This window comes from Scyliorhinus canicula, chromosome 19 (genome assembly GCF_902713615.1).
Source record: "Scyliorhinus canicula chromosome 19, sScyCan1.1, whole genome shotgun sequence".
Classification (NCBI taxonomy): domain Eukaryota; kingdom Metazoa; phylum Chordata; class Chondrichthyes; order Carcharhiniformes; family Scyliorhinidae; genus Scyliorhinus; species Scyliorhinus canicula.
Window position 1 is genome coordinate 92958111 of NC_052164.1, and position 25770 is coordinate 92983880.

A 25770-nucleotide genomic window follows, 5' to 3' on the forward strand; every position below is an offset into this window, starting at 1 on the left:
TGGGTAAATTGGTTGTTGCGTTTCCTACATTACAACAGGGACCAAGTTTCATTGGCTGTCAAGCAATGGGATGTCATGTGTCCGTGAAAGGTGCAATAAAAATTTGTTACTGAAAAGTAACAAAGGGAAAAGGAAAGGGCAAAAAATACACACTCAAAAAATGTTATAAACCTCATCGAGATTTCTACCTGATTCCTAAACTTCTTTTATTTCCGTCATTTTGCCTTCCTCTGTCTCACGCCAACGTCACCTTCCATTTAACCAACTCCTGTTGAGAAGCTTTCAGTCCCTGTCCATTAACTTCAGGAACACTTGCTTTGAAAGGTTCTCCTCCTCCTTTTCAAGATGTCTTTTCTTTCACTCTGTTCACCGCTTTCTCTTTGTTGTCTTTATCTTGGTCAGGGATTTTCTGAGACTCACTTCTATGGTCGTGTTGCTTTTCCCGATACCTGATTCCAAAACACCCTTCCTGTTGTGGGCCCACGCATCATCACCGATACCATCCAAACTTCCTCTGGTCATGTGATGAGATCCACCAAGCGTAGGCCCTCATCTCTCTCTCTCCTGACCAGGCCCGCTCCACCTTCTGTTCTTCAGCCCTCACCCCCGGATGCCTCTCTTGCCCCAGTGATAGGACCCCTCCCTCCTCCTGCTCACCTTCAACCCCCACCGTTCTCTCCATGTAATGATGATTTTGGCCTGTTTCCACCACCTCCAAAGTGATCCCACAGTCGAACATATCTTCTTCCCTCCTCTCATCACGTTCCAAAGTGTCCAAACCCTCCGTGACGTGTTGCACCCGATGTTAACCCTGTGTAAGAAAATATGTTTCAGTGGGTCAAAATTCGGCTTCCTGTTTCATCCTTCTAACATCCTAACCTTCCTCTGGCATTTCTCATTCACGGGTAGGAGGTTTTGCTCCGCCTCATTTACCTCCTGGCAAACCGCCATGGACAAAACACTTCCTAGGTGAGAGGCAGCAGTTTACACATTTCTCCTTCTAGCCTAGCACGCTGTATTCACTGCTTGCTGTTGCTTCCTGCACAAAAGGTTGGGGGAGGGGGGAGAGCAGGGGGCAAAGACAGATTTGGTGACCCCCCTCTGTGTAACTCCTCAGTTTGCTCGACACTTGTGACTTTGAGCTCTTTGGCACTTGAAAACTTAAATCCACATCCTGCTCCAATAGGGGCTGGTTTAGCACAGTGGGCTAAACAGCTGGCTTGTAATGCAGAACAGTGCCAGCAGCACGGTTCAATTCCCGTACCGGCCTCCCCGAACCGGCGCCGGAATGTGGCGACGAGGTGCTTTTCACAGTAACTTCATTGAAGCCTACTTTGTGACAATAAGCAATTATTAATGTTGTTATTATTAATCTCTCAACCAAAAACCAAGGAGCTGTGACTGCTGTAACTCTGAGACAGAAAGTGTTGGAGATAGTCAGAAGGGCAGCACGGTAGCATGGTGATTAGCATAAATGCTTCACAGCTCCAGGGTCCCAGGTTCGATTCCCGGCTGGGTCACTGTCTGTGCGGCGTCTACACATCCTCCCCGTATGTGCGTGGGTTTCCCCCGGGTGCTCCGGTTTCCTCCCACAGCCCAAAGATGTGCGGGTTAGGTGGATTGGCCAGGCTAAATTGCCCTTAGTGTCCTAAAAAATAAGGTCAATTTGGGGGGTGGTTGTTGGTATAGGGTGGATATGTTGGTTTGAGTAGGGTGATCATTGCTCGGCACAACATCGATGTCCGAAGGGCCTGTTCTGTGCTGTACTGTTCTATGTTCTATCAGGCAGCATCCGATGGAGAGCCATCGGCCTTAACTCTATTTCTCTTTCCACAGATTCTGCCCGAGTATTTCCAGCGTCCGCTGTTTTTATTCCTGCTCTCATCACTCGGACTTTGGTCTGTTCTGATGAAGCTCAACACAAACATGTGCAACAGTGCATACTAGGCACTTGCAGCCTTCTAGCCTTATGATTGATTTTATTTACAGTGTGTGTGTGCGCACATGCACGTGTGCACGCAATTATTCTCTACCCTCCTCCCCCTCCCCTTTGCTCCTTTCCTTTTGGGGTGCGATTCATCTGTAATGTTCTCTCCAGATTTGAGACACGAGGTCAACATCTGGAATATTAACTTCTGAACCCTCCCCAGAGATGCGGCCTAACCTGCTGAGTATTTCTAGTCTTTTCTGTTTTTGTTTGGCTTTTTGAACAGACTGCCTGAAATCGCACCCATGCCGATGGTTGAATATGTTTCCCTGTTGCGTCTGGAATTTCAACTCGAGAAGCATTTTTTTGGCAGGCTATAGGTTTAGAGACCCAGTGATTATATCAATGGCCGAGCCATGAAGCTCCTCAAGGATCAACAGCCTCCTCAAGTCTCTTGTTCCATACATGTTCCCCATGTGTTCTATAAGGTCCCTTATTTCTTCAAACATGGCCCCCACTTGTGGTGCAACCATCCTCTCCACAGAAGGGTAACAGGATGCTCCTTTAGTTCATGTGCAACAAAACATGTTTATGTATGTATGTGGCGGTCTTAATGTAGGGAATCAGGTGAGACAGCTTCTGAAAGATACCCAAGATACCAAGAGGGATTTGAGAGAGAAAGCAAAATGTGGAAAAGTGACAGCAGATTGAGAAAGACGGGAAGACTCCTGTTCATTTAGGTGCCTCTCGTGACCTTGGGATATCCTGGAGCGATTCCGATCCAAGGAAGTACTTTTTGAAGTGTATTCACTGTTGTACTGTAGGAAGCATAGTAAGCAGTTTGCTTATAGCAAGGCCCCCGGACATTAATGTTAATGACTAGATAATCTGATTTTAGTGATGATAATTAAGGGAGAAATATTAACCAGGACACTGGGGAGAACTCTCCTACTCCTGAGGACTGATATCAGAAAGTTCTTCGTTTTCAGTAATCGTAACGGTTGTTGTTATTCAATCTTCGGATGTGACCATCGCTGACTAAGGCCATCATTTATTGGCGACCCCGAATCTCCCTGAATTGCGAAGGTGATGGTGCCCTGCGTTCTTGAATCACTGCAGTCCATGTGGTACAGTTACGCACACACTGCTCTTTTTATCTGCAGTGGTTTGCTAGGCTATTTCCAAGGGTAACATTGCTGCGAGTCTGGAGTCACAGACCAAGTCGGCATGACAGATTTCCTCCCCTAAAGGGCATCCGTCAAACAGATAGGTTTTTATCGCAGTCCAGTTATTTTATCAAAGAGGCTAGCATGCTATTCCACAGTCATTAATTGGTTGAATTTAAATTAGCCAGCTACCCTGGTGGGGTTTTAACTCACACCTCTGGAGCATTAGTCCAGGCCAATTGTTTATTAGTCCAGTAACAATACCATTAAGCTACCATTCCCTTAATCAGATCATGGGTTGGCCAAAGCTCTTTTAATGTTGCCTTCCCAACCTGCTACCTCTACCACCCAGAAGACCAAGTGCTGCAGGCGCATTGGAACAGCGCCACTTGCACGTTCCCCTCCAAAGCACACACCATCTTGATTTGGAAATTTATCGCTGTTCCTTCACTGTCGCTGGGTCAAAGTATTAGAGCTCCCTTTTTAACAGCACTGAAGATTTACCTTCAACACACGGACTGCGGCGATTCGTGAAGCCTTGCAAGCAGCAGCCACATCCCAGTCAACAGATTTTAAAAACATATAAAAATCCATTCGACATTATAATGGAGTAAAAACCTTGGGCGGAATTCTCTCCCCCCCCCCCCCCCCCCCCCCCCCCCCCAACGCCGGGTGGGAAAATAGCCGGGGCGCCGAGCGAGTCTCGCCACGCCGCCCCGGCACCCGCATGCGATTCTCCCCCTCCCCCCCCCCCCCCCCCAAACTGGCGCGGCGAGATTCACGGCTGGCCGCTGGGAGAATCGCCGCTAGCCCGGATGGGCCGAGCGGCCTGCCCAACATGACAGGTTCCCGCCGGCGCTGTCCACACCTGGTCGCTGCCGACGGGAACAGCGTGGGAACGCTGGGGGGGGGTTCTTGCACCGGGGGGGGGGGCTCAAAAGGGGTCTGGCCCGCGATCAGTGCCCACCGATTGGCGGGCTAGTCTCTCTAAAGGAGGACCTCCTTTCCTCCGCCGCCCCGCAAGATCCGTCCGACATCTTCTTGCGGGGCGGCCGCGGGGAGGACGGCAACCGCGCATGCACGGGTAACGTCATTTACGCGGTGCTGGCCGCGTAATTTATGCGCCGCTTTTATGCGGCGCCAAGGCCCAGCACATGTAAATGACGCGGCGCCGCTCCCAGCCCCCCGGGGGCGGGAGAATAGGGGGTTGGGAGTGGCCTCCGATGCCGGAGTGAAACACTCCGGTTTTCACTCCGGAGTCGGGACTTAGTCCCCCGATGGGAGAATTGCGGCCCCTATTAATTGTCTGTATTGATAATCTAAGATGATTTGTATGATCTCCATCCACCCACATGTCCGTTGTGATCAAATGTCCTACCTGATCAAACACGTCCGACAACCGACTGGTCCATGTCACCTGTTCCATTGTTGTGATGCTTCTGTTCACAACCTACCCACCTGGAGCCAGGTTAGGTCCGGAAGCGTCAGCTTACCTTTCCCGGATGCAACTGTTCTTTTTCAGTGTCGGCATTTTATCTTAGCTTTGCAGCTTCAAGACTTGTACGTTTACACTAGCCGTTCTTTCGCAGCATCGCGCACGAGGAGTGAAGATCAAGTGGAGGCTTCAGAAGAGGCGGGGTCAGAGGGCAGGGGGATAATTTCACTCGGGCACATAATTCAATCCCAATCTTTAAACTGCGCAATCTATTACCCGCCTCTGATGTCTTTGTGTCGCCGTTTCTCTCTCTGCCCCCACTTTATCACCTCTTTTCACTCCCTTTTGAACATATATGCAGCATCCACTTCATTTCCTTTACCTCTACGACATTTAAAAAAACATTTGTTTATTAATTTACGGGACGTGGGCGTCGCTGGTTAGGCCAGCAATTATTGCCCATCTCCAGAGAATCCATTTCCATGCATGGATTCGGGACCGGGGCCGGATCCAGGACTCTCCGGGCCCCAAAATCGCCGTGCCGCATATCCCCTACCTGCAGCCATTGCTGGAGGGTCGCCCGGCCATTCTCCCCCGACCGGCCAAAGTCCCGACACTGTGGATCTAATGGGGTCCTGCCGTTGGGGACTCAGTCCACCCCTGCCATGGTCGGGGGGGCGGGCCGATTGGAAAGCAGAGGGGGTCTGATACGGGACCGGGCTATTTTTGGGCGGGTGGTCAGGGTCGGGCGCGCGTCCGATCGGGGGCTCTATTTAGGAGGTCCAGTTCCGCAGTCTGAGTCCGCCATGGAGCACAGCGCGGCCGCTGACCCGGACGTGCGGGGGGGGGGGCCGTATCTGCCACTAAAGCTGCGTGCTTTGCGACAGGTCCCTGCTGGCCCCCTGCAGGGCTACGAATAAGTTGCCTTTTCACGGCAGTTTTTCTGGCGTGAAAGGCCACAGTTTTTACAACGGCGTGGGGACATAGTCACAAAAATGGAGAATCCAGCCGCACGTCTTTCTAAATGAGCATTCATTTTATTTGAAGTTATTGAAAATCTAGAAGCCCATCTACGTCTGGTGTTAAGCTGACTGATCTCTTGCTACCTGCCGCAGGCACTTCTATTTCTGAAAAAATCTGGCTGAAATCTTTCTTTGAAGATAATAAATTTTCTTGAAAGGCATATTAATAAAAGTTCACATTTGTGCTGCGCACGTCATTGAATGCCAACCTAATCATTTTTTTGCCAAACGATTACAGTTGCAACATGTAAGCGAAGGATGTTTCCTTGATGGCGCAGGTTGATTCAATGTACGTAACACCGAGTGGGGTAGGGAGTAAGTTTTACATTATTGTTTGCTGATGAGTTCTGCTGTGAATATTGCAAGCAGCTTTGTGCCAGAAGTAACCCCCAAGATTTTTTTAAAAATTTGATTCCAGCATTGTTTTTGGGTTGAAAGTTTTAACGATGTGAAGCACCCGAACCCTATTTCTGGTCCATTTCACAGAGTGAAACTCGGGCTGAGCATGAAGGAGCCTTTGCCGGCTCAGAGACAGAAAGTCTGGTTGGACCTTTCAGCATCACTTCAGACTGCAGATCTGGCATTCATTTTCATCAATTAATCAAGTACTGCACATTGTGTTTTTCTCTTAGCAACTCTCTAGATTTACGTCATAACCTGCAGGGCTCTGTGTGAAAACAGAGCCATCATAAAGGTCACGCGTTTGCAAGATTTTATGTGGCTGTTCAATGGACTGGGGCAGGGGAAAAGTGGTGCATCTCATAAAAGATTAATAGCCCTGGTTTTCAGTGATAAAGATGTGAACGCCTTATTATTTTTTTTTAAATACTAAAAATTGGCTCTTTGCTGTTGGTGATTTTAAGGAAAATCTGAGATTTACAGGAAGCTCAACTTTACAAATTCCAATCTGATTCAGGACTCTTGTTAGGTCATAGCTGCTGCTGTGGACGCACACTTACTTAATCCCCTTGCTGTCACCCTTAGAGCGCCTCAAAGCAGCTGTTTAATAAAATGTTTCATAGACAGAGCAGGTAGTCTGTAAAATAATAAAAGGTACTTGCATTTATATAGCGCCGTGTATCATTGAAGCATATACCAGGGTGTTTGTGCAATTAATTACTTTTACAACTTGGTGACTTCAAAATCATTCTCGGCATCTGGGTGATGCTGACAGGAGCAGCCTTTATTGCTGGCTTGAGTTGCTCCGGGAAAGTGCTGGAGACCACAGCCTTGAACCACTGCACTCTGCTTTGTATCATTTTAAACAGCTGAGTGACTTGAGAGGCCATCCTTGCGTGGCAGTTATGAGCAGTCACGGTGGTTTCGGACTATATAGGCCGATTCGGGCACAGACTGGAGAACGGTGCCAGTCGACCACGACTCGACACTCTCGCCTCTGCATCAGAAGGTGATGGATCGAATCCAACTCTAGGGCCTTTGAACGCAATGTCTGAACTTACACTTCCTGCATTGTCAGGGGCGCAGTCTTCCGGGTGAGAGGTGAGACTGATGCCTTGTCTGCCCTTCCAGGTGAACGTGAAAGATCCTTAGTTGTTATTTCATGAAGTGAGGTTGTGTCATTCTCATGCCTCTTGACCAATATTTATTCTCAATGAACATTACCGAGGCAGATCATTTATTTATTTGCTGCTTGCAGAAACTTGGCATGTGCAAATTGGCTGTCGTGTTTCCTACATAACGGACTTGCGGAACTTAAAACATGCTCTGGGGAATTCTGAGGTTGCTGAAGATGCTGTATAAATACCAGTCTTTCTTTTCATTGAACCAGCCTCATGGCCGCACTTGACTGATATTTCCAGATTTAATTTAACTGAATTGAAAGTCTCCGAATGCTAAATGGGATTTCAATCCACATTCTCAGGATTGTCAGTGTAGGCCTTTGAAGGGCAGCACGGTGGCCTAGTGGTTAGCACAACCGCCTCACGGCGCTGAGGTCCCAGGTTCGATCCCGGCTCTGGGTCACTGTCCGTGTGGAGTTTGCATATTCTCCCCGTGTCTGCGTGGGTTTCGCCCCCACAACCCAAAAATGTGCAGAGTAGGTGGATTGGCCACACTAAATTGCCCCTTAATTGGAAAAAATAATTGGGTAATCTAAATTTATTAAAAAAAAAAGTGTAGGCCTTTGGGAAACCGTGTCCAGGAACGCAACCGCTCCACTACCCCAACTCAATGCATAAGCAGATTACACAACTGCTCCACTTCAGCAATGTCTCCACGAACAGTAATGAATTGAGCAGCAAACAAGTATTTTATATTTCTGTTAATTGGACGAGATAAGCACGTTGAGCAAGTCTCTAGAGGAAGTCCTGATCTTGAAATTATGCCATAGAATTTTTAAAAAATATATATATATAAATTTAGAGTCCCCAATTAATTTTTTCCAATTAAGGGGCAATTTAGCGTGGCCAACCCACCGGCCCTGCACATCTTTGGGCTGGGGGGGTAAAACCCACGGAAACACAGGGAGAATGTGCAAACTCCACACGGACAGTGACCCAGAGCTGGGATCGAACCTGGGACCTTGGTGCCGTGAGGCAGCAAGGCTAACCCACTGCGCCACCGTGCTGCCCCCTGCCATAGAACTTTTAACATCCCCAAACACAGAAGGAATTTTGGATTGAAATCCAATCCAAAGGATTCAGGTAACATGCCGAGAGAAACGGGTCAAGGACTGGAATTTCTGTACTGCTTTGCTTTGAGCTATTGTGCCGAGGCATTGATTTCATTGTGTGGTTGCTGATAAGAATTGGTTATGATAAGAGAGCAGGCTGACCGTAATGAAGCTGTCCAGCTCTGAGTGTACCGCTAGATGCTGCCAAAGTTTTAAACTGTGCACTGCTTATCCTGACCTACACAGGCTTCATCAGGCTCAGCACAGAGCATGCCAAGATTATGGGTTGTCTTCAGCCAAGACTCCATCCTGTAGCAGCCTATAAACATATTTAGCAGCAAGGGGCAACTGTGAACTTAACCCGCCTTGCCCAGAAAAAGCTACTGTGGCATTCTACAGCGAAGAATTTAACAAGTTAGCTCCAGTTTGGAGTTGAGTGAAAATTAAACATTTATAAGGAAACAATAATAATAATCTTTATTATTGTCACAAGTAGGCTTCCATTAACAACGCAATGAAATTACTGTTAAACGCCCCTAGTCGCCACACTCCGGCGCCTGTTCGGGTACACGGAGGGAGAATTCAGAATGTCCAATTCACCTAACAAGCACATCTTTCGGAACTTGTGGGAGGAAACCGGAGCACCCGGAGGAAACCCACGCAGACACGGGGAGAACGTGCAGACTCTGTACAGACAGTGACCCAAGCGGGAATCAAACCCAGGACCCTGGCACTGTGAAGCAACAGTGAATGAGAAAACATGACCAACAGAGCACATGAAATGGCCATGACCAACGCCTAGTACAACTGAACGTGATTTTTGTGCAGCCAACTCTTGCAAATTCTTCATTCTTCTCTTCGCCTTATTGTTAAAAGAAAGAATTTCCTGTTCCTGGAATTTGAATTTAGGAATAAACGGGCAAGTACGTCCTCAACACAGCCACGTTTTAGTTACTCCCTCCCTAACTTATCACTTGAAAAATATAAATCAATTTGAAAATCTTGTGCAGCTTACTACGAACATCAAGACATTCCCCATGCTTCAAATCTTTTTCCAGCTTGTAAAATAGATTTACTTTTATTTAAAGTATTGTTGAGTCACAGTGCCAGAAATTTAGACAAGCACCTTGACAGTACTTTTTTGAAGTATTAACTGAGTCAGTGTGAAGGAAGAAGCTCATTATTCCTATGGCTAAATAAAGTGAAATAGAAAGCCATTGAGAAACAAAACCACGTTGAACAGACTTGGCACCCACAGAAGAGCTTATGTATATTATCACAGTTAATGCCACTGACCTCGGAGAAATGAAGTGAAAAGGAAACCCAATCTTCTTATGTTCTTTTTACTCAGCACTATTTTGAAGAAGAGCAGAACATTTCTCCCCAGTGTCCTGTCCAATATTTATGCCTCAGTCAACATTGCCAACGAAAACCAGATGATCTGATTATTCTTATTTAGCTGTTGGCGGGATTTCGCTATCCGCAGACTGGCTGTCACATTCCCTGCAATCTACTAAATTATAAAGCACTTTGTGTCACATCCTGGGGGAGGTGGGGGGGGGGGGGGGGGGGGGGGGCGCTTGGATTATGCATTCAGCACCCAGTCCTTGCCAACAAGAGCAGGACTTGAATCCAGAACCTTCTAACTCAGAGGTGGGGATGCTACCAACTGAACCACAGCTAACACCTGAAAGAGAGAAAGTCTCAACATTTATATTGTGCTTTTTGCAATCACTGGACTTCTCCAAGTCAACAAAGTTGAAGTTTTCTTTTTCATTCGTTCCTGGGAAGTGGGCATTACAGACTGGGTCGGCATTTATTGCCTATTCGTAATTGCCCTTGAGCAGGCAGTAGGCCAGAGCAGAAATGGATGGCAGATTTTTCGTGAACCAGATAGGTTTTTACAACAATCGGCAGTGGTTTGGTGGGCCGTCATTTTTTATCGGATTCAAATTTCACCGTCTGCAGTGGCGGGATTTGAACCTGGGACCCCAGAGCATGACTCTACGTCTCTGGTTTACTAGTCCAGCAACAATACGACTATGCCACCTCCTCCCCTGTAGTCGCCCACCAATCACGGTGGCATAGTGGTTAGCACTATGGCTTCACAGCACCAGGGTCCCAGGTTCGATTCCCGGCTTCGGTCACTGTCAGTGCGGAGTCTGCACGTTCTCCCCGTGTCGGCGTGGGTTTCCTCCGGGGGCTCCTGTTTCCTCCCACAAGTCCCGAAAGACGTGCTGTTAGGTAATTTGGGCATTCTGAATTCTCCCTCAGTGTACCCGAACAGGCGCCGGAGTGTGGTGACTAGGGGATTTTCACAGTAACTTCATTGCAGTGTTAATGTAAGCCGACTTGTGACAATAAAGATTATTATTTGAATGAAGGAAACACTGCAGCCAATTTTGCATGCAGCAGGCTCTCACAGACAGCGGTGTTTTTGTGATATTGGTTGAGCGATCAATATTTGGCAAGACACTCGAGATAGCTGCCATACTCTTCTTCAATGGGATCTCTTGCAACCACCTCAATAGACAGATGGGACCTCTGTTTATCAATTCATCTGAAAGACAATGCCTCCAAATTTGCATCACTTTCTCAGAACGGACTCAAACGTCAGCCTTGATTTTTGTGCTCCCGGCCTGGAGCAGGATTTGGACTCAGAACGTTGTCAGCCCCGCGGTGTGAGGGCTACCAAGCTACTTTGGGACTATGTAACCTCAGGGAAGGAGGGAAGAGAAGAAACTGAGAGAAAATAAATAAAACAATCAGATCAATACCAATATCTCGTATTCGGGAGGTGAGCCTTCCATCCACCTTTTTGCTCAATACTCAAATCTGTTGGGCATCAATACAGACACATTATTAAAACTGGCTGACGGACAGGGTCCCTGGAATAGGAAAAATACCTTCAACTGTCAGTGAAGCAATCTGAATAGATACAACCTTTTTACAGCATTAAGAGTGGAGTTTGCAAGTGAGGAAAAGCACACGGTTAAACTCAAACCTTTGAGCTGTCGAAGACTATCATGAATGGTTACTGAGAGTATGGAGAAATGGATCTCCCACTGCATCTCAGAAGATCAACAGATGGGTAACCGTACCAACCGCAACATCTGCCACATTTTCATTACCGACTAATCTTTCCAACTCAGCTACGTGTTGCCTGAAGCTTGGGAAGTTGTTTTCCTTAAGGGTCACTGAAGATTCATGAAGCATTGAATAATTTGCCATTCCTGTACGGCAGCAGGTTGGATCAATCTGCCTTCTTGATTTGATTAGTCAGCCTTGGCAGGCCCAAGCGTTTTACTGAAAACCCTCGCCCTTGCTCTGCAACTGATTATATAGTTAAACTCTCGCACGACAAGGTTGAATATTAATTTGTAGATGTTATATTGGCTCCACAAAATGAATAATAATGTTTGGGGACGTAACATTTTTGGACGTTCGTGTTGAAGATTGGAGCACATCATTTTAATCTCCCAGTGCCAGCACTGAGATTACCCACGTTAGCTACACGCCAACACACACTTTATACTCTTACTTTAACAAACCTCAGGCCCAGTTCCAATCGAACAGTGTCAATGGAAACATACAATTATATAGCACCTTAAACACAGCACACAGCATAACACAGTTCCAATGCACATTGATGAACCAAAACCTCACTCCAAAGCAAAGGCGGGATTAAGGTCAGGTGACCAAACACTTCATCAAAGAGGTAGGTGTTAAGGAACACCTTAAAGAAAGTGATGGAGAAGGGACGAGGTTTTGCGGAGGCAATTCCAGAGATTAGAGGACAAATGGTCTTTCCATTCCTACGTCAATCATTCCCTGCTTCTATTGGTGAGATTGCTAATTTAGGGAGTGTTTATGGGCGCGCTCGAATGGCCACGATGCGCTAGAAAAGCAGCTCGTCGCGACGCAACGTGGCTGATAGAAGCCGGGAGACCCCGCTCCCGGGATCTACCAGGCTTGCAACGCCTCGCAAGAATGAACACGATCTCGTGAGATGTTGCGATGTGAATCCCGCCCACTGTGGGTGGAATCTCTTTTTGGCAAGTCTGCATGTTAGATCGAGACAGTCTCACTTTAATGTGCAGATTCCTGAGGAACCTGAGGCGTTGGGATCTATCCCCTTTGCCTCAGAGACCTCGGGCGAGCACCGTTCAGCATTGGTCTCCACAAACGGGGACCAGATGTTATGGCACTCATCCCAGGTGATTGGAGGCCCCCAAGTGCTTGCCCTCTGAGCAGGGTGGCACCCTGGCACTGCTGGTTCCCCTCGCAGTGCTACCTGGGTGGCAGCCTGTCACTGACAAAGTGTCTGGGTGGCACTGCTAGGGTGCCAGGTTGGCACTGCCAAGGTGCCAAGCTGGAATTTAGTGTGTGCTGGCTTTCGGGGGGGGGGCATGGGGACCTCCTCACAGTGTGTTGGGGTTGGGGGTTGTGTTGGGGGCATTAGAAATGGTGTCCCAATCGTTCGCTACGCTGAGCAGTTCCGGCGAGTGGAGTTCCTCAGTGCAGAAAACGGGGCTCGAAGCAGCCTCGCCCGTGCGTTACCCGCGGTGGGGGCCCTATCTAACTGGGGGCGTGTTAAAAAGCCGGGTGTGTCTCAGCGCTGAGTGCCAGGAAACACACGGCTAAATGCGCTCGCTATGGGACTTTGTTCACATTTAGTTAAAACGTCACCTATATCTCAACACAGAATTTGTTTATTTCCCGCGATTGACAAATTGTGTTCTTATCCAAAGCCCCTGTTTCCGTCCCCAGTTTCTCTATTTGAGAGGTATTTATGTTTGTGTGTTTAGATATCAGCTTCCCATTGCGCTGGGTCACCATGAGAGTGCAGCCCCCAGCTATCTCCATGGACACCAATAGTCTAGGCACAGGAAGATGGGGGGGGGGGGGGGGGGGGGGCATTAGCCCCTTGAGTCTGTTCTGTGTCATTCACCCAGTTCAGAGGCAATTAGGAATGGGCAATAAATGCCGGTCTTGCCGAAGGTGCCCACTTCCCATGAATTAATAAAAAAAGGTTCAATGAAATCATGGATGATCTGCAACCTAACTCCCTATTCCTGCCTTTGCCCCATATCCCTCACCACCTTCGGATACAAAACTCTTTCAGTCTCAGATGTAAGGTTAATAATTGATCTAGAAACATTTGCTATTTCTAGAAGTTCCAAACGTCTACCACCTCCTGTGTGTAGAAGTGTTTTGTACCTTTGCTCCTGACATGGTTGGCTTTAATCATTAGGCTGTGCCACCTAGTTCCGGACCTAGATTTGCAAAGCAGCAGAAAACGTTTCCCTCGAGCTATCCTATCCTTTCCCTCAACACCTCGAAAACTTTGATCAAGTCACCCTTTAACCTTTGAAGTTTCAATGAACTAAACCCTAGCTTGTGTAATTTCTTCTTATTATTTAACCCTGTGAGTCTAATTATCATCCCAATGACCTCGACCACCTAATACAAGGGTAGCAGACACATGGGAATAAGTTTCCCTCAAACTCGCACACCTTCCTGACTTGGAGCTAGAACGCCGTATCCCTCACTTGCAACATCCACATCCCATGAACAAATTTTTAAAATAAATTCTGGTAAACCTACAGCGCACTCCCTTGAGGCCAGTATATCCTTCCTTAGGCATGATGCCGAGAACTGCTCACAGTGTTCCACCAGTGGCCTACCCTGGGCTTTGTGCAATAAAAGCACGCCTTCTATTCAGTCACCAGTTGGTGCTGCCTTGCCCTTTTTCAATGCGACATTCCCCGCTATCTGACCCAGTAGGGGTCTTTCATGCTCTGTATGCAACAGAATCTGAAACCTGCACTTTCAGTAGAAAAAAAACACATTCATTGCTCCGTGACACGAGACACCCAGAGAGGAAATCATCCCCCTTTTCCCAGAACTGAATACTAAGGAAGCAAGTTTGACTCATTCACATGAATGTATCAGTGGGTGGATTACCCTCCTTCCATTGTTGTCATGAGCCTATGGCACTGGGTTCTATTCGTAGCCTGCGGTACACGCGCTAACGAGGGTTGACCTCTATGGGTTGTCCTTGAGTCTCCAAGAACTTTTAGAAAAAAACTCCTGGTCACTGCTGCAAGCATCCAAGGGAAAACGCCACCGGGCGTATTTTCTTCTTCAAATGGTGCCTGTTTCCCAATTTTCTTTGAACGCTCGTCTTTTATAGTAGTGGACAAGTGCTGCAGATGCAAGAAACGTTTATGCGACCTGGCCCGGGGGTGGGGGGAGGGGGTCATGTGATAAAATCCTCTGGGAAATATCCAACCCTGGCATTAGGCACGTCAGGAAGGGGGGGGGGGGGGGGGATAACCTAGGAGCCAATATAAGTCACCCACCACACATTTTAATTCTCATTGTTACCATTGTGGCTGAATGCTGCAAATCTTCTTCAACAAAAATGTCATGAATGTCTTGAATCCCCACTAGTTGGGGATAACTTGCGTCAGCGAGTGGAGCTGAGACTTGGCTGTGGCCCAGGACTTTAGTGAAAAGAAGGCAGAGAGAGAATAGACGATATACAATAGCTTAATCTAATGTCATCATTGAGTCAGAATAAATCAGTAAATCCACTTGCAGGAAGGAGAACCTTTGAACATAAAACCGGCTAAATATTTATATTAACTGCAAGCCCTGTGCAGATAAAGCCCCAAAGATGAAGCAGAAATATGGAGCCTACCCTTTGAGCGCTGGGGCACCATTAGTCTTAACTTAAAAGTTTATGTTACAGCAGCTTCAACTTGTACGTTGAAGCGTATCCTCTTTACTCTGTCATGCTAGTTTACTGTACCCTCCAGTAAAACATTCAGGATGATTGCTTTTCCATTTGTCAGGCTGCTGTCAGTATCTGTACAGGAATCTTCTTTTAATATGGTGCATAATGAGGTCATGACACTAGCTGTGAGTATTCTCTATGAACCCGGTGATGTTTGAAACATTTCGCAGTCTCAGGGTATCATTCAGCTCTTCCTGTTTATACTTAAAGCCTGTGAGTGGCGTGAACATTTAAATTCTCATTTTACACTCATTACGTCTTGAATTTAAACCTCATATGATTTTCGGATTAAAGGATAACATGCAGGCTCTTAGGTAAAAGGTGATTAATATAATCAGGTGGTTTCAGAGCCTGCTGGCCTTCACTGTTGTTGAAGGATTGTCAGTGTGAATCTCATTTTAATAACCACCTCTGGGGCAGTAATAAAGATGTCTAATATAGATTCAAATGTAAATCATTAATTTACTGTTAAGACTGATGTGTCTCTAAAGACAGGCTTCACTCAATTCCTGTAATAGTCCAAAATGCTGCAGGCCTCTTAAAAATAAAAGCAGATTGAAAGCCAAACCCTTTTCCAAATACTGAAAATTATCCATGTGAATTGCAATTCACACCTGTTTCCTTGCACGGTGCGGGATTGTGTAAGCCCCATTAATCGTTTTTTTGAGCGTAAAAGGAATAGTTCTGGTCTCCATTATGCCTTCAGACAGAATGGGTTTTGATGTACCATCAATTGGACGCGAGGCACGATGAAGGTCCAAACTTAGGCTTTAATCAGCTAGATGTTAGCCCGGTGGTCGACTACAGAGAAAGGCCGACCGCCGGGAACTCTGGGTACTTATACCCTGCCTCGGAGGCGGGGTCTACTTGCCTCTCGACCGATTGGTGAGCAGTCACATGACTAGTCCCAGCCAATCAGATGAGAGGCACATGACCAGCCAGAGCCAATGGGAAACCAGTGCTCTGCACCAATGGCAGTGCTCCCATTCATACCACAACAGGTTTGTACATACATACACCTGTAATGTTCAACGCTTTGGCAATGATGCTTTCAGAATGTTCTGGCTTTGCGTATCAACCTCATGTCCCAATATCTCCATGGCCTTGCCCCTCCGTACTTCTGTCAACGGCCTTTCAGCCCGATGATCCCCCCCCCAACCAACCTCTCAGCTATCCTCCAGCTTGTCCCCACTTCCTTCGCCACGCCATTGGCTGCCATGACCTCAGCCGCCTGGGCCCTAAGCTCTGCAGTTCTTCCTCAAATCCAATGGACCAACACGCTGACTATACTCCAGTGTACTCAAGCCTGAGGAAAGAGGTCGGAACTATGCTGCCACTTTTACGTCAGTAAGCTTCGCCTCCATATGAAAATGGCAGCCTGGAAGTTGGGTTCCAGAATGTGGGGAACAAAATGGTGTTTGGCCTCCTTGCGAAGGCTGGCCTGCACATACTTCTTGACATTCCAATGACCATGGAGAGCATAACTCGAGTGCAAGGTAACAGATGCTTCTGGCAGTCTGTTAAATCTCCCGGCACTCAAGAGTCTTCTTAATGTGAGCTTTCGTGCCTGAGCTCAGCATTAATATTGTGCGGACACACGCAGGCATGGAGCGTTGCTGATGGGAAGAAGAACATTTGCAGCCCAGAATAGAACAGTGATCTTTCTGCTTGCACTTTGCACTGAGACCAGTAAATTCTGAGCAGTAAATGAAACCTGAAAACTCCACATTGTACACCCTGCGTATAGTGTCTATATTATTCTCTGACGTACAGAAATTGCTGTTCATTACCCCACAGAATACTCATTCGATGGGGTTTCCCATCGTGCCCACCCCACGTTGTGGGGACATCCGCAGGCCTGTGTGTGCTGCCGGCGTAGCGCAGGATCCAGCTGACGAAGAATCCGGCCCCTTGTTTTGAAGTATTTCACTCTTCAAAGTAATTGCAACTGCGTTTACTTCAGTCACTTTTCCTTTGTCTTTTTTGACCATCATTCTGACTCCTGCTGTTGGCGGTTCTGGCCTTGCTCCCTGCAAAGGAAGGATTGAGGATCTGAACTGAACTGAAGTGAAAGAGGACTGAGTACAGCGAGGCTCACAAGAATGGTTCCAGCGATGAGAAACTTCAGTTGTGAGGGTAGATCGGAGACTGTTGGGACTGTTCTCCTTCGAGATGAGAAGTCTGAGAGGTGATATGATAGAAATGTTCAAAATCAGGAGGGGGGGCTGCACAGAGTAGACCGGGAGAAACCGTTCCCACTCGTAAAAGGATCAAGAACGAGACATAAAGTGATTTGCAAAGGAAGCAAATGTGATGTGAGGAAATTCACACGAGTGGTTGGAGGCTGGAATGCGCTGCCCGGAAGTGTGCTGGAGGCAGGTTCAATCGATGATTGTTTGAAATCAAAACAATGTGCATAAGCACAGGGGAATGGCATTAAAATCATGATGCTTGTTGGGAGAGCAGTTGCACACATGATGGGCCAAATGGCCTCCTACGCCATAACAATTTGTGATTCTGTGAACTAACAGAAACAAAGTCCCAATTTAAAATTGTGGCTATAACACTATTAAAATGAGTACTTATCTTTTACATCTGGGAGTTCCCATGAAGCATGTTCTCTGCTGCTCCTTTCCATTAATATTCATACCTTTATCCTTGTGTTCTTAGTTAAGCATTGCAAAAGTGTCCTACATTAAATGATGATATTCTTTTCAGATTTCTCCCAGATCCTTGCAGTAATTGGCATTGTTCACCGTCTCCTGTCATATACTCTCATTGCAGACGACACAAAGATATGCAGAGCGGAAGGTAGTATTGAGGAAGCAGAGGGGGCTGCAGAAGGGCTTGGACAGGCTAACAGAGTGGGCAAAGAAGTGGCAGATGGAATGCAATGTGGAAAGGTGTGAGGTTATGCACTTTGGTCGGATGAATGGAGGCATTGGCTGTTTTCTAAATGGGAAAAGGCTTAGGAAATCAGAAGCACAAAGTGACCTGGGAATCCTTATTCAAGATTCTCTTAAGGTTAACGTGCAGTTCAGTCGGCAGTTAGGAAGGCAAATGCAATGTTAGCATTCCTGTCAAGAGGGCTAGAATACAAGAGCAGGGATGTACCTCTGAGGCTATATAATGCTCTGGTCAGACCCGTTTTGGAGTATTGTGAGCAGTTTTGGGACCCGTATCTAAGGAAGGATGTGCTGGCCTTGGAAAGGGTCCAGAGGAGGTTCAGAAGAATGATCACAGAAATAAAGAGCTTGTCTTATGGGGAGCGGTTGAGGACTCTGGGTCTGTGCTCATGGGAGTTTAGAAGGATGAGGGGGGATGTTATTGAAAATTAAAGGATATTGAGAGGCCTGGATAGAGATTTGGTTTGTAAACCAATCATCTCGACACCAAAAAAAAGTCATCCATTTTTCAAAAGGAAAATATTAGTCCTTAATTCTTTATACATGCATATTCACGGGGTTTAATTTTAAGTTGCCTGTAGTTTTACCATGTGAGGACTTGTGGCTCAGGGGGTAGTGTCCCTCCCGCTGGGTTGGAAGCTCTGGGTTCAAGTCCCACTTCAAGGGCTGGAGACTAAATGGTTTTCGCTGTTGCTAGTTGCGATTCCCTCTCCTTTACCGTGCTATTTTATCCACGGAGAAGAGCTCACCAGATTTCTGCGGAATCCCAGTATCAGGCCGCCATTTTGAGAGGACGGCCTGATACCGAGTTCCAGCCGCATTCCGCCTCCTGCCCCCCCCCCCCCCCTCCACATACACACACATAATATGGCCAAACAGGTTGATTATCAGCCCGCAAATCCTCCCAATGCACCTGAGGGCAGGCAGTATGAGTGGGGGAGAGTTTCCTGGTGAGCCATACTGCAGAAGGCAATGGTAAACCACTTCCATACTTTGCCAAGCATAATCATGGGCCAATCAAACGGATGTCAATGCTGCCGTAGAACATGGTACCTGGAGAAGGATAGTTTTAACATTCAAATGTACTTCAATGTTCGGGCTTTGCCCTGAAATTCCAGTCCACCTAACTACTAATTTAGCAACTGTATATAGGGAGTGGAAGGAGGTTGTTGTTACGTAGACAATAGCAGCAGCCTGGGTATGTGGATGGGCCGAATGGCCTCCTTCTGCACTGTAAATTCTGTGACCCAGCAGCTCCTTGCCATTGTGCTTGCCCTGCATTTGAGTGTTGAGTCTAGTCCTTGGGCTGGATTTCCCGTCCGGCCGCGATAAATTTCTGGTTCTGTGGGCCGGCGGGATTCTCCGTTTCGCTGGCTGGTCAGTGGGGTTTCACATTGTGGGGCAGCCCCGGGGCTGCCGGCAAAACGAACCATCCCGGCGGCGGAGAATCCAGCCCCGTGTTTTTATTTAAGGGTCGGTTTGTTGTCTGGATCAATCATTGTCATTTCCCACCCATTGGGAAACGTAGCTCATTCTTTGTTAGTGTTTCAGTCCTTTAAAATCAAAGGTTTAATGATCCTGGGCTAATTTGCTTCATCCTTTGACTGTGAACAAATCTAGTGATATACTGTACACGCAAAGCACTCCATTGTGTGGTTTATCATTTACAAACCTCAAACGCGATTTATCATGAAAAGTATCTTCTAGCATCAAGCAATTAAATGCTGTGAAATAGCCGCAATCGCTGAGCGTTCCTTTATGATATATACAGAGTGCCTCAGATCTGCGCTGCAGTATAAAATCTCATTAATGCAACTTCTTATTACATGGCCCATTTTGCAAACTCGATTACAGATTAAGTGCATTGACGGACAAGTCCTGAATGAAGCAAGCCACCAGCTCCCGCACCACAAAGTGGGAGATGCAAAAGATGAATTCCAGGCTTATAATCAGCTGACTGCAAATTCAGGCAGCTGTTTAAATTGCTCCCGCTCCATTCTGACGGTTCAGGACATTAGCTGCACCCTTCAATTAAATTACAGCTCGCAACTAAACTCCTGAGTTGCTTTCTCATTAACTCCTTGAGTGCTGAGGTCTTCTTCGCACACTTTTCTATTTTTTAACCATTGCCAGTTTATTTCCAAAATTCATTCCTCTTACCTTCTTAAATGCACAAACCTCAGTGAAAGGTCAAGGCCTAGGAAGCAGGATGTACAAAAAAATTGGGATGGGAAGATGAGAGGGAAAATTTACACTTCTGTCAGAATTGGACTTCAGACGGGAACAGTGGCCTTTCCAGAAGTTTTCCCATCTTGCGCCACTTTGTCTTCAGTTGTTTCCTTGGGTGATTGAGCAGTGTGCTTGATTCAAGAGAAAACCTCAACAACAACTTGCGTAGCGCCTTTAGTGTAATGAGGCATCCCAAGGTATTTCACGGGAGCGTGATAAAACAATGTTTGACACCGAACCACACTAGGAGACATTACATCAGAAGGCTAACAGTTTGGCCAAAGAGCTAGGTTTTAAGGGGTTGAAGGAGGAAAGCAAGGCAGAGGGAGAGGATGCCAGAGATTCGGGTGAAGGCCCACTCCCCCACCTCACAAGCAAAGCACGAAAGAGGGATAAAGTGCTGCCAGATTTTGGGTACCGAAGCCCGCAGATTCAAGGTAGGAGAGAAACTTACCCATAGCTTTTAGTCCTTGACTTGCAATGAATGCAGAAACATGAGCTTAAAGAGCTAGGTGGAAATGCAAACGGTCGCTTGGTTCTCCAATTGATCTAAGAAATCTGTCACCTTAACATTTTCAAGCAAAACTATTGCTGCCTGTCACTTGTTCTGGTTGTATCATGGAAAGGTTTTCGTTCAGAACTGACTGCCGAGCACGAATCAAAGATCTGTTTATTTTCAAGCATTATCGAAAGGGTGCTTTCATGGGCAAATTAATTTTCTTTTTCTGACAGACATTAAGGTTGTTACAGTATAAGCAAACTAGATTTAGAACTGGGCTGAATATTCCTGGGGGTCTCGGCTCCACCTGTGATTCGTGAGCCCAAGCATGACATCAGTGCGCCCATCGGAGCGCAGCCTCCAAATGGAGGGACAGCATCAGGGAGGCATCATGTTAGGTTTCCGCACTTCCTTCTTGTGGGCAGCACAGTATGACAAGTGGCTAGCACTGTGGCTTCACAGCACCAAGGTCCCAGGTTCGATTCCCGGCTGGGTCACTGTCTGTGCGGAGTCTGCACGTTCTCCCCGTGTCTGCGTGGTTTTCCTCCGGGTGCTCCGGTTTCCTCCCACAGTCCAAAGATATGCAGATTAGGTAGATTGGCCATGATAAATTGCCCTTAGTGATCAAAAAGTTTAGGAGGGGTTACTGGGTTACGGGGATAGGGTGGAAGTGAGAGCTTAAGTGGGTCGGTGCAGGCTTGATGGGCCGAATGGCCTCCTTCTGCACTGTATGTTCTATGTTCTTCCCAGCCCCCACAACCTCCAAACGCACCCCACGGAGCCAGGAAGATTCACCCCATTAACTTAAAGGTAAATGTCTGCTTGGTTCAGTTGATATTGCACTCACCTCTGACCTACCAACCTGCTGGGTCAACCTCTTGAGGCGAGTATGCAAGGCAGGCTGACACTCCAGTCCGTGTATTACTAAAAGATTGTTGAACAGTTACAGTAGTTCCGTTCATTGGAGGTGACTGGACATATCTCTCAGGGTCCCAGCCAACATTTCCTCAACCCATCACCCCATAAATCCATAAATAGACTAATTGGGCTACATGGAAGGACAGACACAATTTTAACGGAGGAAAACCTTGACTTCTGAATTCAATACTGAATTCGGTATTATTAGAACGATCTTGCACTATGGCCCTTATCCAGTTTCTTTGCGGTTCCTCTTTCTCATTGCTAAGAACCACAGTGTAGGTCTCTGCACATTTAACTGCGTTTAAGTGGGAGTCAGTTAGCTCAGTTGGCTGGACGGCTGGGTTGTGACGCAGAGCCATGGTAACAGAGCGGTTTCAATTCCGGTACCGGCTGAGGCCGGTACATGAAGGCCCCGTCTTCTCAACCTTGCCCCTCGTCTGAGCTGTGGTGATCCTCCTGTTAAATTCCCACCAGTCATCTCTCTCTCAAAGGGGAGAGTGTCCTCTGGGGCTATGGCGACTTTCATTTTCATTTCATTTAACTACCTGGATTTCCGCTTCAGCACCTCCAACTTTGTCGAATCTATGAGCATCCTCGGTCAGTGGTAGGTCCCGATATCCTGACCCGGCTGCGGAATTGCCTCTGTGACTTCCCTTTGGGAGGAGGCCTGGTCAGACTGACCCTGTCCCATGATGCAGAAGGAGTTTGAATCGGAGGGCGGGCCAAACTATAGACGCCATGGACCCCTTGCAGCTCCTGCGCTCCTTTTTCCTGCGTGCTCCCGGGATAGCGAAATCTCGATGGCCCGTTTCCAATCCAAGGTGGGCTCTGCCAACAGCTTCCTCTGATCGGCCGCGCCGTTTATGCCGCACACTAGCCTATCCCACAACATTTCTGAGAGGGATGGTCCGAACTCGCTATACTCAGCAAAATGTCTCAGACAGGGAGACCGCACTGCTGCATGAAAATGATACTGCTGTTTAATTACGCAAGGCTTGGGGTCATAGTGCTCCGAAACCAAGGCGACCAGCCCATCAAAGGATTTGGAGTCTGGTGCAGCCGGGTAAGTCAGATTCTACATGATCGCAAAAGTCTGGGGCCCACGGGCAGTCACGAGGAGGATTTTCTAAATCCCAAAATCGTGTTTGCCTGGGAAATATACCTCATGCACTCTGCATACTGGTTTCAGTCTTCCAGGCCTGAATCAAAGGCTTCCAACTTCCCGAATAGCAGCATTGTGAACTGCTAAGACCCTATGTCCTGGGCTAGCAAATTTCCAGTGGCCAGGCGGTTCCACGAGCGAGTCCGAAGTTTCCTTTTTCCCTCGTTGCCAACTGGGTAACTTGAGGAAGTCAGCGGTAAGAGAAGGGAGGTTTATTTAACTATGTATAATATTCTGCTCAAGGCGGCATCTCGCTCCCAGCACCGTCCTTGCTGGGAGAGGTAACCACACCAGGCCCTCCTTAGGGCCCGCTTTTATGTTGGTTTGTATCGTGCTCCAGCTGGGTGGCCTCCGCCCCCTATCTAGGAAGCTCGTACGCCACGGGTCCTACAGGGAGATCAGTAATGGTTTCCCCGTGGGGGTCATAACAATTATGAAGCACTTTGAGACGCTTGATCCTTGTGAAAAACGCTATATAAATGCAAGTCTTTCTTTTTCTTTTGTGCGCAGTGTAGCTGCCATATTTCCATATATTTCCATTCCATATTTTAATACAAGACGTCAAGGGTATTTAAGATTTTTTAAAAATAAATTTAGAGCACCCAATTCTTTTTTTTTCCAATTAGGGGGCAATTTAACATGGCCAATCCACCTATCCTGCACATCTTTGGGTTGTGGGGGGTGAGACCCACGCAGACACGGGGGAGAATGTGCAAACTCCACACGGACAGTGACCTGGGGCCAGGATCGAACCCGGGTCCTCAGGGCCACGAGGCAGCAGTGCTAATCACTGCGCCAGGGGGCCGCCCTACTTCAAGGGTATTTAATTGGCTGTACCTTTGGGACTTGCTGAGGCCAGGACAGTCACTATATAAATACGAGTTCTTTCTTTTTGCTGTAAGCAGCTATCATTATTGCAACTCTTAATTACAGTTACTGCTGTGTTTTTTAGCCTTTGCATCGATGATGCTGATTCCATTTTGATTTTCTTTGTGGCTCAGGTCTTCACAGCTCTTCCGCGCTTTCTACATTCCCATCTTGTCTGAACAGTACACTGTGTATGCAAACTACACGATTCTCAAACCCAGGAGATCGAAGCCAGTGCGGAAAAAGAGCGGAGGTTAGCGCACCTCACCTGCAAGGGAAGAAGGAGGGAGGAATCTCAACCAGAGACAGTTCCAGTTCTGCAACCCCCTCGTCTTGGTTAATGAATAGGTGTTTACATTTCTTGTCTGTCCTGTAACAATGTAAGAAGAGTTTGTTGTGTGCACTCCCTGCATTTTTCCTTTCTCGTACTTTCCCCGAGATTTGCTGTGACTTTTGGGCAAGACATTGGACCATCTGCTATAGCCCACAGAGGATAGCTTTCAAATGCATTCCACATAACAATAAACAAATGTGTGCGTCACAGTGTGTTTTTCTGGAGTAATAGTTGTACATTCCCATCTGCCTCTGACCAATCCAGCAGCTGGGGTCCGTTCCGAAGATTGTCAGAGTAAAAGGATGTGTCTTCAAATTCAGCTTTACACAGCCAGGAGTCTCCTGCCATTGTGATCTGGGCATTCATTTCCTTTGCCAAGTTTCCACGTTTCCTTTACTGCCTAATGGTTAAGAAGAAAAATTGAACTGTGACATAAATAAAATCATGTCGTGCCCCAGTGAAATATTCTGTGATGTTTTCATCTTAAATTACTGCTTCGTTTCCATCTTCGCTGCTTCGCCGGGGTTGAGAGAGAGTAATAGCCTGAGCCACACATGGCTCTCTGGCTGCTGTTAGTGTTGCTCCAACACCTGCTAATGTTGGCAGGGCTGCCTCAGTATCTTCTGCCGGTCTGCTGCACGGCAATGTCCCAACTGACAGCTTCAACGAGAGCTGGCATCCGCCCCGGAGACATGCCACGTTTGAATGTTAGTTGCCATTCAAAATTGGAAGTCGTAGGTTGCGTAGCTGGCCCATGGTGCAATGACCCGAAGAAGGTAAATGGTTCTGTGCGCCCAGCAGATGGAATCGCTAAGTGTTTGCACATTTCCTGCAAGATCCCATTAAAATACATGGGAGGTGCCATACTTTTAGGCTCTGATACTTAATTTCTTGAGTGATTGAATTCAATATTAAAACATGACCAAAGGTCCTCTCTCCCTCTACCATTATGATTGTGAGTGAACTGATTCAGGACAGCATGGTAGCACAGTGGTTAGCACAGTTGCTTCGCAGCTCCAGGGTCCCAGGTTCGATTCCCAACTTGGGTCACTGGCTGTGCAGAGTCTGCAGGTCCCCCCCCCCTGTGTGCGTGGGTTTCCTCCCGCAGTCCAAAGATGTGCAGGTTAGGTGGATTGGCCATGCTAAATTGTCCTTAGTGTCCAAAAGGTTATTGGGGTTACTCGGTTACAGGGATGGGGTGGGATTAAGTGGGGTGCTCTTTCCAAGGGCCAGTGCAGACTCAATAGGCCAAATGGCCTCCTTCTGCACGGTAGATTCTATGATCTATGAAAACAAGCCCCTTAAGAAATCTCTCCTTTTGCCGTCTCTATGAGAAATACATTTGGAGCAACTCAAACCAACTCCTTGTGCGGGTGGTGTATAGTAACCTAAGTGCCCTGAAATACGACGGAATCGGGGGTGGCACAGTGGCTAGGGTCCCGCCTCCAATTCCAACCTTGGGTGACTGACTGGGTAGAGTTTGCACGTTCTCCCCATGTCTGCGTGCATCTCCTCCGGGTGCTCCAGTTTCCTCCCACAGTCCAAAGATGTTCAGGGTAGGTGGATTGGCCGTGTTAAATTGCCGCTTAGTGTCGAACTGTGCAGGCTAGGTGGGGTTACAGGGATAGATAGGGTGCTCTTTCAGAGGGTTGGTGCAGACTTGATGGGCTGAATGGCCTCCTGCACTGTAGGGGTTTTATGATTCTAACTGCCTGTCTCATTCATAGAATCTGGCGGTTGTATAGGAATCTATTCAAATGAGAATGTTCTAACTGCCACACATGTTTAGCACAGTAGGGTAAACAGCTGGCTTGTAATGCAGAACAATGCCAGCAGTGCAGGTTCAATTCCCGTACCAGCCTCCCCGA

The 25770-nt window shown here is 47.3% G+C and overlaps 1 protein-coding gene across 5 annotated transcripts in view; it reads left to right on the forward strand.

Annotated features, from left to right (window-relative positions):
- Positions 1–24365, forward strand: part of alg9 (ALG9 alpha-1,2-mannosyltransferase) — a 245372-nt gene extending 221007 nt beyond the window's left edge. For all 5 annotated transcript variants that reach the window (XR_005458175.1, XM_038779073.1, XM_038779072.1 and 2 more), the window contains one exon: positions 23703–24365. Coding sequence is in view for 4 of the 5 variants with exons in the window: in XM_038779072.1 (XP_038635000.1) it covers positions 23703–23826 (124 nt within the window). In the remaining variant the exon portion in view is untranslated. The remainder of the gene's footprint in view (positions 1–23702) is intronic.
- The last annotated feature ends 1405 nt before the right edge of the window (positions 24366–25770 follow it).